Genomic DNA, 11728 nt, shown 5'->3' on the forward strand with positions numbered 1-11728 from the left:
CTACAGCAGAAATCAGAGCAGAGAAGGCTATTATTATTACCCATAATACCAACAACCTTATTAATGGCATTAATTATTCTTCATATATAATTATTTTTTTGATTTTTTTTCACAAAATAGGGGTATATTTTCTCACCAATCTCATCATACCTAAGGTTTTCATATACATCTGTAATAAATCAACAGTACTTGAGACACCAAGCATGAAGAAAATACTGCTCAAAAAGAAAAAATATAAAAATTTTCATAGCATGAAAAGAAACTTCTTATCAAGATATTAATTTCTCTACAAACTCATCTGTTGTGTAAAGGATTTGGTCCTGTGTGGATTTTCCTCTTTTCAACTCCAAAAATGTCATCATCTCCACCACCACCTCCTCCTTTAGACTTGACAGGATGAACTCTTGCTTCCTTATAATGATCAGAGTTTGAAGACCCAGTACCAGGATTACCTTTGAATAATCTGTTTATCTTCTTCTCTTGATGACCAAATCCATAACATGATGTGTTCTCCAACTGCATCAGCATCATCAACATCATCATCAGCAGCAGCAGAAGCAGCAGCAGCACAGACAAGCAAACCCCTCCTCCGCCTCTTCTAGATCTTCTCAAGCTTTTCATGGCATTGGATGCTTTTCTTTCTCTCCCAAAAAACACTCTGTTTTCTCAAAAAAAAAAAACAAAAATGGGTTTTCAAACTTCAACACACAAACTCACACCCCATTTTTGTAGAAAAGTAGCCTTTTTGGCTTTTGCCTAGAACAAGAAGAAGAAGAAGAAGCCTAGGAGTTTGAAATAAGAGAGCAAGTCAAACTGCATAGGATTTGCTGCCTTGGTTTTGGTATTTGAAACTCATTTTCTATACTGATTTCAGAGCCCTAATTTGTGCTGCTAAAAAAAATACAAAAGAGAGAGAGAGAGAATTTTCAGTTTTTCATAACCCTAATAAAAGGCTCTCCAACTTCCAATGTCAGTCTTTATCAATGTGAATTCATGCCTTTTTTATTTTTGCTAAAGAAAAAGCTCCTCTCTTTAACCAGTAGAGAGAATGTTCTGTGTGTTATATACACTCTAATAGGAAGTTATATGTAATGTAGTATATAATTCAAGGGGCAATGTTGGGAATTTCAGATTATTTTTTTTCAGGTGGGGTGGCTGTTCCTGCATTTATTCAAAATTAATTAAAAGCTGCTTTCTCCAATCCTCCTCTATCACCCATAAATGCACTCTCAAAAAAAATTAAACTTTGGAAAGAAAAACTTTCTAGTGCATTAATTTCTGCCCTAAAAGGGTAGAATTTTTTTGATAACCGAGAAGATGAGAATGATACCATACAAGTTTGTCCTTTGAACATCTTGTATAGGCTTAAACTGAGATTGTCAACGCTGCGTAAATTGGATTAAAACCCAACACGTGAATAAAAAATGCTAGAAGAACTTTTTTGTTTAGATCTATATCTTATTCTAAATCTGGAACTTTAGGGATTTATGTAAAATCTTCACATCATATTTTGATATTCGACTAATAAAATATATGGGAGTGATAGAAAGGGAAGTGATTGGGATTAGTCAATGATATAATTAAGTCCATTGAAAGAAAAATTTTGATCAAGCATGAGCAAACCAGGATGTCAAAGTGGACCAATTAGAGAAATACAGGGTTTATATCAATGTGAATATTAGATAGAATTGTGTGAATTGATTGATTAGCTTTATGTGAGGTGATGAGGGTGGGACATCAGGAGGTGGGAGATGAATATCAGAGTGTATGTAGTGAGAACTTTCTTATGAGAAATGATTATGTTTTTTTTTTTTTTTGGTTACTTTCTTTAGTTAATTTTGAAAACAAAAAATGAAGAAAGAAAGAGAGAAGTAAAGGAAGGAAGAAAGATCAATAATATACATGAAAGTCATGGATACTTGATGATCATTTTGGCACCTACAAGAAAAGTTTAGTAGAAATGGTGTTTTTGTTTTGACCAAAAGAAAAGGGTGAGAATAAAAAAATTCTTATTCGTTTGTCATTTGATCATCTCTTTTGTCCGCACACACAGAAATCTGATATATAAATTGGGCTAAAACCCAATATGTGACCGCAAGGCGACAAAAGATATACACACTACAAAATGTGATCAATTATTGGCCCAAACATTATCAAAATAATATCCTTCTTGTAGTTTAGACTCTCCTCCAACAACATACTCTAAAGATTTCAGGCAAAGAAAGTGTAAATTTACTAAAATGACCTTTTTTTGTGTGTGGTACATCAAAGCAAAGGCCAAATCCTTAGATGGGCAATGTGGTTATGAGTAGATATATAGGGGAATGATTAGAGGCAAAGAAAATATATATTGCTCTTCAAGCAACTACTGGCCTTGGGTTTCTCCTTTTTATCATTTTGCTTTCTTTTTTACACACAAACCCAGTCAAAGTCATTGTTCCTACATATATATATATACCATCATCATCATTTGAACACAATTGCCCCATGAGATTTCTCATTATGGGCTTCAATTGCCCAGCTTTGTTAATGGCTAATCATACTCATGAAGCCCCATAATAGACTTTTGAACATAGAAATGTTAAAGTCTTTTATATATGGGGACATGAGATGTGAGCTTCATCAAATCTATCACACCCATACATAGGCTCACAGGGCACACCCCTTTTAAGTAACATAAAAGAATGAACTTTTACAAATAATGGCACAATTGACATCCCTTAAAATCCAGCATGGTTGGAGTCCACTTCAAGGCATAATATTGAGAATGCCCGTTGAACAAGCAATTCAATAAGAGATCTCGAATCGAGTCAGTATATTAATATCGATTCGATCCGTGATCCTGAAATTTGAATAATTTTTTCGTTAACCGAGAACGATACATACAGACTTGTATTTTGGACATTCATTATGGACTTAAACTCGAGTCGTCAAACCCACGTGCACATAAATTTTTCATCTGACGATAGGGTAAGTTGGGTCAAATCCCATCATCCCACTAAGCAGCTTTCTTAAACCATGTTCATAAAAATGTTAAAAAATAAAAACTTTTATGGTTTTTGGTTGCACCTACTTTTTGGTGCTCCATTATACACCCATAGAATGTGAGGTCATTTCAGCTAGCCCTTCAGGCATAACCAAAAAAGAAAGAAAGAGAGATCTTCATTGATGAGAATTATTAGTGATAATTCTGTTGTAGCCTACCTATTAAGGGGTTGAACTTAATTAGTTTTGCTTAAGATTGTCAACCCAACCATAATTAGCTATGGCAACTAGCAAGGCAAGCTGTCTGTCATTAACAATTCACTTTCTTTTATTTTCCTGTCTGTTTGACTGTGTTTTATAATCATGTCAACTACAATTACACTCACTTTTTTGTGGAACAGAAAGGCCAGGTCTCCCAACAGCAGTATATATGAAACCCACTAAACTACTCAATTTCATATACAAACCACATATTGACAACTTAACACCCATCTAACTATTTTTGTAATTTGACTTTGTTAAACATTGGTAATCCCCGGGTTTCCCTCTCTAAAAAGCATAAATATGAACCTTCTGAGCTTGGTCTTTGATGCAGCATGAGAGTCCCACATCGAATAGTGGTGGGTTGCAAGTCGGGTTTGTAAGGATGGATAATCTTAACATTGATAAGTTGGTTTTTTAGTAGTTGTGCGGATGTGGGTTGTAGGTGTGTCATGTCTCCGCAAGTGCCTCGCTGCATCAATCCTTGCAGTCTTGTAGAAGTAATTGGGTTAATGGGTTTTGCTTATTAGTCATTCTAGGTCCTAATCATGACTTTCTCAGCCCATAAAGGTATTGTTATTAATTAGTTAGTTGTCCTGGCACACCACGTCATACAGTGTACCAGAACTAACGAGACGGTGTCAATTCATTGATGATTGGTGTTTTCTAAAATTTGAACTGCGAACTACTTATCTTCATTCTCAACTACCTATATATTGTCACCATCCGTTCGTAAACTAATAACATTTTATTGGTTATGATTCTCTTAATTAGCTTAAACATGATGTGACTAATAACATTTTATTGGTTATGATTCTCTTAATTAGCTTAAACATGATGTGACGGGACCATTGAGTAATTTCTCATTTTTTTTTCTTCAAGCTAATATCTTCTCAAATCATTATAAAAATTAATATGTTTTGTGTTTCTATTAATATCAATTAATAGGCTTATATGCAAAAAAGTGCAGGAACGTATTAAAACATGTTAGTTCATGGGTAACACCGTAACAGTAGCATTTCCTTATTGGCCCAAAAAAAAAAGGGCGGGGCCTTTTTTACTATATTCTAGGGCTCTTCTCTTTCATTGGAATTGACTTGGGCCTATTTCGTTCTTCTTCACAAAATTGTTGCAAACTCCACAGTTACAGGGAAAACAGGATACTGGTGATCGAAGGAAAGTCAAGAGACTGAATTTTGCATATATGTAAGAATCAGACCACACAATTGCCCATTTGGTGTTACTTATTAGCAGACCAGGTGTTCGATAAAAGTCCCTAGGTATTTGCAAATTCAATCACCCACCATATGCCCACTCTCTTGTCATGTGAAAGAGAGAGAATTGGCAATAAAAGGGGAAGAAAAAATTTGTCAAGTTAATCAGGTTTGGGTTTGGTCAGGTAGTGGCTTTCCTCCTACAAATGCATTGAATAGAACGAGCGATCTTTCTGGTTGTGAAAACGGAGCTTCATGAGATGCTCCTCTAATTGTTGCATAGGATAAGATGTCCCCATAGATTTGTGTCCATCCACCAACCTGCAGAGAAACCACAAAAATACGTATACTGGATATTTTAGCCTGAGTTCATGACTTATGTTCATTCACCAACTAACCTGTCTTCCTTCAAACCAGACCCTATAAGGCACAGTAGTGTTTAGTCCCAACTGCTTCGCCAATCCATTGACTAGGCCTCGTGTTCCAGTCAGAGGGATAACTGAGTCTTGATCTCCGCTGCAGAATTTTGAAGTTAAATAGAACAGAAACCAATTAGATGCAAGTCTTAAGCAGCCCATCTGTTTAGCCAAAAGAATTTTCAGTTCACTTAAAACTGTCATTCTCCAAGTGGTGTGCAAAAGGTTTTTGTATGGAGAATATATGACATGTTATCACCATAGAAGTGTTTATATTACTGGTAGAGTTGGCTTCAGTAAAGGCAATGGTGAACGAGGAAGGGAGTAGTTGCTCCATTTCATTACCTGTAAACCAAGATTCGGATGCCAGATTTGATAAGAACACCCAGCACAGAAAGGGTAGGCACTTCTAGATTTTGCATCTCATATTTCAGCACACTACAGAGTAAAAGACAACCCCCACGAACATGAAATGTTAAGAATTAGAAGAAAGCAAATTACAGCAAATTATTATGGGATTGAGTTTAAGATCATTACTCGCTACAAACCGTCCATTGAGGAACTCCAACAAGCCTAGCATGCAGAGCTTCCAGCACATCTTTCTGGTTTAAGTATGTAGTTGTCTCATCTTCTACACATACATCTATTTTCCCCATATATAACTGTGCAGAACATGGATTAAAACAGTCAGTGGCAAATCAAAGTCAATAGAGAAAAAGAGAAATCTGTGTTTCAGAGAAAATAAAAGTGAATGGAAATTGCTTAAAAAGAAAGGATTGAACTCACTCCTTTATTCAACCTATGAGATTGTGATGCAATAGAAGGCAAACAGACATCCAGGGTCACATCATAAGCATCGACAAATTTACTAATTTCTCTTGAAACTTGTCTATTTACGTCAGAGCAACCAGGAGTCAAAGTTCCACTTTGATGCTGTCTTCTAATTTGTGAGTAGTTACAAACCGTATTGAACATTTCATATGATGAATCTGATATCAACCCGTGTGACCACCAGAACTCTGCTACCGAATTGAAGTCAGTATTGAATTCCAGAAGTGGATTCCCTATCTGCAGACACAGAGAGCACCTTACTGTGTTTGATTCCTCCCTCCCAAAATGAGGAATATAACCACGTGACTTATAAGGAAGAAAAAAGGAAATATTGGTTTACTCACAGCAATACCCTTCAGGTTGAACTTCAGTTTGGATTGGATTATCAGTTCTGCAAGCTGTGGAACATAATGACCTGAGAAGAAGAAGTGTTTTCAGGGTGTTTTATCCACTCTTCTCTCAGTGTTCAAAAACAGAAAGTTTGCATATTAACTTGCAAGTTACCTCCATAGCTTTCACCAGTGATGAAGAAATCTCTACCCTTATACTCCGGGAACTTCGTAAACCACCGGTTGAGGAATTCAAGATTGTCTCTAGCTATGAAATACCTTCTCAGAATTTAGTTTTTAATACAAAAGCTCTCCCAACATTGTGAAAATACCCATATGAAAATTAACCAACCTACAAGTACCACTATAGATCAATGCATTTTAACTACTTATTCAACTATTTCTAGGATGAGTAGCAAAAAACCTGTAATATCATCGTTTACGGAGTTGTAGAAAGATTTATTGGCAGAGTAGGAGTACCCAACTCCTGCAGGTGATTCCAGATATAACATATTTGCTACTGCCAAAAAGAAGAAGAATATGTTAACACACATTTTCATTAAGTAAATTGCCATTTGCACAAGCATGAAGGAAGAAGCATGGAATTACCTTTATTCCAACTATAATCATTTTTTAATAGCACGCCTTTACTGGGTTTAAAAGGACCATGCTCAACAAATGCTCCAGCTCCAATAGATGAACAACCAGGCCCTACAAATCCCACAAAGGCCATCAATTTTTTTATGGAAGATTCAAATTCTATAACAGTTAAAGTGTACATACCTCCATTTAACCAAAGAACAAGTGGCTTTGAAGCTGGATCTGTTTCTGCCTCAACAAAGTAGTAGAAAAGTGCTCTTTGTTGCTTCTCATCAATGGTTACATATCCTGCATATTGCTGGAAGCTGACCTGTGGTTGCCCTGGCAATTTGAGGATTTTATTAGCTTCTGAGAGAGATTCTGTTGTACTTGTAAGAAACATCTGAAGAAGGATTGCTGCTGTGAGAATCCATTGCTCATACTTCATTGTCTGCGTACGAGCGAGAGTGAGAGAGATTAGGTTGAATATGATTCTCCTTTATCGATCCATATGCTTGACTATTGACTAACATAAAGAAATCCCTTTCTTTATTAAATAAAAATATTATGTATAACACTGCAGCAGTGGACAAACTAAGCACCAAACACGCAAACAGAGACAAATAGGGCGAAACATACGCCTTAATATATTATGTATAACACTGCAGAAGTGGTCATTTCTTATCTTGAATGATCTTCCATTTTTTGTGATTCTGTTCACATTGCATCTCTCTATCAAGGAACCACAGATCAAAGCCGTCTTAAGAATCATATGAATATCAATCTCATCAATCATCTTAAGCCACAACCATTTTTGACTGCCTGTCAATCACTAAGCAAATCCAAGAATTTCTACAGTCACCAAACGCGTTCGGTCCTACAGATAGTGCAGAACTGTAGAACTGAAAATGACTCTTTGTCCATTCCTCTGCCTGCATGTGATGTGTGGGTCACAGATTATAGAGATGATGAATATAGAATGAATTTGGATTTTCTTTTTAATAGTTTCTCACAGTCTAGATCTTAAAATGGTGCTATGATGAATATAGAATGAATTTGGATTTTCTTTTTAATAGTTTCTCACAGTCTAGATCTTAAAATGGTGCTATGAACTCATGGTCATCAGAAATAGCACTCACCACTTCATCATACAGCATTGATCGGTTTGGGGTTTCACTGTGGATACATCGAACTAGTACGAGTTTGTTCTTCTAAGCAGTCACTTATGACACTTAGTCCCAGAAAAGGCCTTGTTGTATGAGAGATGCCTGGTTTTTCTTATAAACCACATCATCGCTTGGAGAATACCAAGTGATGTGGGATTACAAGTCTTGACAGAATTGAGTTGTAATCAGAGTTCACCTGCAATAGTTAGAAGAAATACAATCAAAATGATTGTTCAAGACTAAGATGTTAAAAGCTTTACTCTTTTATTCACTCATATACGACCACAACCACGTTACACACTTTTATTTTTACATATACAACGTAACCTATAATTATTTGGAATGGCAAATGCTTTTACATTCTCCAATACATACAGAATACTTTTAAAAAGTAGGACTGACTCAATCACATAATATTTATTGTAATAAACATACATTCATCAGTCACTGTGTCGGTGGTGGTCTCCCGGCAAGGTATGCCTCAAACAGTGTAAAAGATCTTGCTGGTTGATTATAGGGAGCTTGGTGATTTCCTCCTCTGATAGTAGCAAAGGTTAGTTTACCATCAGCATAAGATTGAGCCCATCCAGCGACTTGTCTTCCCTCAAACCAAGTTTGATAAGGAGTAGTTACATTCAGTTTTAATTCCTTTGCTATTTCATTTAGCAGAGTTCGAGTGCCAAAGTATGGCATCATTGCATCTTGATCTCCACTGCCATCATATGTATTTCAAGATTATATCACTGACACCATCATTTTCCCACTCAAAATGATCAAATTATATAGAAGATATATGTAATGTTACCTGTAAACAAGGACCCTATGGCCAGACGTAATCAAGGAACCCAAGATACCACGCATTGGCATCTCTAAGTCTCTGTAATCATATCGCAAAACGCTGGAAACAAAAGCATAAAACAACATAAAAGAGTCAGGACTGAAGATGACCATGCATTTTAAAAGAAAATGAAACGTCAGTTGAATGTTTTTTGAGGACTCCAATGAAAAGAAACAATCATTACCTGCTGCATGGTTCCCAATGGTTGACTCCAACAAGTTTTGCATGAAGAGCTTTCTTCACATCTTCCCTGTTCAAGTACTTGGTTGTAGTCTGGCCAGCACAGACGTCTATATATGTTCCAAATTTCTATAAGCAAGAGATAAACATGAGTTTCGGGTATAAGAGAAACTTAAAATCAGTGCACAAAACATAACGTAAGTTGTTGACAAATAGTATTGGCCTTGCCTGAGGAATTATAGAATTGTCTGTCTGCGACTGTGATGTACCAGATGATAAACAAATATCACCAGTGACATCATATAGATTAGTAGAAGCACCAACTTGTTCGAGAGAAAGGATGTTAGTAGTATTACATGCATTAGAAATATTGCCTATAATCAGTGACTCCCTGACGTTCTTAGAACTGTTACAAACAGTCTGGCGAAGATGGTAAACATCGTCTGAAATCAATCCATGAGACCAGTAGAACTCATCCCGCGCATTGAAGTCAGTATTGAATTCCAGAAGAGGATTACCGAGCTGAATCCAATGGTAATTGTTCTCATAAGCTCAATGAATCTCATTTTGAAAATTTAAGTAAAGGAAGAAAAGAAAAGAAAAAAACTCACAGCTATCCCCTTCAGTTTATAAGAAGGTTTCTTCTCAACAACAAGGTTCGCAAGTTGTGTGACAAAGTGACCTCCATAGCTCACTCCACCAATGTAGAAATCATGTTCCTTGTACTTGTTGAATATGGTAAACCAACGGTTCAAGAATTCCAGAGAGTCTTGGGCTTCATAAAAAAGTACGACCCAACAACAGTTTTATATCAAAAAGATATAGCTAAAATCAATGTGTATAATGCATGTATACTATTACTAACCAGTCATGTCATCATTCACCAAGGTGTTGTAAGACTTGTTGGTTGAATAAGAAAAACCAACTCCAGCTGGTGCCTCCAGGTACAACACATTTGCCACTGCAAATCAAACAAATTACACCACACGATTGATTGACTTCATTGATACAAAGAAACAGGACAAATAAAAATGGCTGTTTGTTCGGGAAGAGAAAGTGTGGAACCTTTATTCCAGCTATACTCATTCTTGATCAGAATATCTCCCTTTGGCCTAAAAGGGCCATTCTCCATAAATACTCCATAACCAACAGCTGAACAACCAGGACCTTGAACAGGAAAACAATAGATACTTCAAAACCCCCACATAGCATTGATTTACACAACCTTGCAAAAACCCTAATAAATTATATAAAGTTCACCTCCATTAAGCCAAAGAACAAGTGGCCTTGATTCGGGCTGAGTTTCTGCTTCAACAAAGTAGAAGAAAAGAGACCTCGTTTTTGCATTATCCACATAGACATGGCCTGCATACTGTTGAAACTTGAAATAGGGTTGCCCTGGCAACCTCTCAATCTTGAAATCCTCTGTTGGGTCCCCCGAAACAAAGCATGAGTGAATGGAAAATGAGTAGATTATCAGTGCAATCACGCATTTAGGAATCTGCATCACTGCACGTTGTTTATGTGTGCATTCGAAAGGTAGGGAGATTGAAAAGGCAAGTAAATGAAAGAGGACAGGGTACCTATATTTCTATTGAAATTGAATGGCAAGTTAGCAATTTAGCATCACCAGATGCAAGCTCATATGTGGTGAGACTTGATTGATGTTTCCTGGAAACAGACTTGTGGAAATAATTGATTTTTACAATCCAAGAAATAAAATATATGAGAAAATTTGTCAAAGAAAAGCAGCAGAATTCCACAGTTTACTTGTCAAACTTGGGCTACTCATCCAAACTTTACATCAGATACCGCTGGAGAAAGAGAAAACAGGATTAAAGAGACCATGCCAATCAAACTGCCCGAGACAAAGCAAATTAGGGATTTTAAAATGGAATTTAGGGATTATGAATGGTAGTTTTATTGTGGACTTTAATCTTGTGTTTGACATATGGGCTTAAATATTGGGCTTAGAAGAGTTTCTTACTGGGTTTGTAGGTTGAGCAAGATTAATCGGGCCTCGTTTATCAGGCCTATTGCTGTGAAACTTTGCTTCACTGTATCGGAAGATCGGAAATGGATTCAGAGGCGGCGAAGACAGCTAGGGACTCACTGGATCTGGCGTTTAACATGTCGAATATTCTAGATACAGGTCATCATTGCACTATGCGACCTTGGGCTCAACCCGGAGGCACTAGCCGCCGTGGTCAAGGAACTCCCTCCTGCTCCGTCTTCATCTTCTAATTTGATATGAACCTTGGTTCTTGTTAGTAAATTCTGTAGTTTGATAAGGGTGGTTTAAGTGTTGTCTACTTGGTTGTTAGTTTTAAACAGAATTAGGACATGTCTTGCAGGTGCAGCTTAGTTGGCAGCAGTCAATAGACTACTACTATATTAGAATTGAGCTTGTTCTGGAAGAGGTAGATTTGTGAAATAAGAATTGAACAGTTACTTCGTCTTCCTTTTTGCTCTCTGTGTTTTCATTTCCTCCTTCCACCGCCATTATCAACCTTGTGTTAGGTTAAGGTTTGACAGGGGTTCTATCATAATTAAGCATATTTTAATAAGACTTTAATGGAGAAATAGTTAGGTGATAAAAATGCCTATTTTTGTGTATCTTTGCTCAGCACTGGCATAACCTGCTTGTCTTGGGATGATAGGTGATTCTGCCTGCGTATATAAATTTTCGTAATGACTGAAATATGTTGCTAACTTTTCTTCTTCTTTTCTCTTTTTTTCAACACAAACCTAGTGGGTAGGGTCACCTTATGAATTCAGGGGTGAACTGGATCAAGTAATCTGTGATTCTCTTCACTCAATGGGAAGGGTCACCTTATGAATTTGGTTGGGGTCGCCCATGTGGGTTATTAGTCCAAGCAATGCCAAGAACCAAGTTGTCTCGACTCTTGACTGATACTAGTGGGGTGGA

General features: G+C 36.7%; 3 protein-coding genes across 3 annotated transcripts; all 3 read right to left on the reverse strand.

The window, feature by feature from the left end:
- Window positions 1–294: 294 nt before the first annotated feature.
- On the reverse strand, window positions 295–621 carry LOC119995618 (CLAVATA3/ESR (CLE)-related protein 22). Its single transcript, XM_038842128.1, has one exon. It carries the CDS (start codon window positions 619–621, stop codon window positions 295–297), a length of 327 nt encoding a protein of 108 aa, XP_038698056.1.
- A 3792-nt stretch (window positions 622–4413) lies between these two features.
- Window positions 4414–7244, reverse strand: LOC119990438 (serine carboxypeptidase-like 45). Its single transcript, XM_038836354.1, has 10 exons — window positions 6820–7244; window positions 6646–6747; window positions 6461–6556; window positions 6212–6304; window positions 6052–6122; window positions 5663–5944; window positions 5414–5538; window positions 5222–5314; window positions 4859–4976; window positions 4414–4781 (listed from the first exon to the last, which is right to left on the reverse strand). Exons 1-10 carry the CDS (start codon window positions 7061–7063, stop codon window positions 4626–4628), a joined length of 1380 nt encoding a protein of 459 aa, XP_038692282.1. The 5' UTR covers window positions 7064–7244; the 3' UTR covers window positions 4414–4625.
- Window positions 7245–8026: 782 nt separating this feature from the next.
- LOC119990432 (serine carboxypeptidase-like 45) lies at window positions 8027–10375 on the reverse strand. The gene is made up of 8 exons (XM_038836342.1): window positions 10060–10375; window positions 9865–9966; window positions 9665–9760; window positions 9411–9574; window positions 9028–9321; window positions 8804–8928; window positions 8587–8679; window positions 8027–8493 (listed from the first exon to the last, which is right to left on the reverse strand). The coding sequence occupies exons 1-8, from the start codon at window positions 10304–10306 to the stop codon at window positions 8226–8228; spliced, it is 1389 nt and encodes a 462-aa protein (XP_038692270.1). The 5' UTR covers window positions 10307–10375; the 3' UTR covers window positions 8027–8225.
- Between the last annotated feature and the right edge of the window lie 1353 nt (window positions 10376–11728).

Source organism: Tripterygium wilfordii, chromosome 3 (assembly GCF_013401445.1).
Source record: "Tripterygium wilfordii isolate XIE 37 chromosome 3, ASM1340144v1, whole genome shotgun sequence".
Classification (NCBI taxonomy): Eukaryota; Viridiplantae; Streptophyta; class Magnoliopsida; order Celastrales; family Celastraceae; genus Tripterygium; species Tripterygium wilfordii.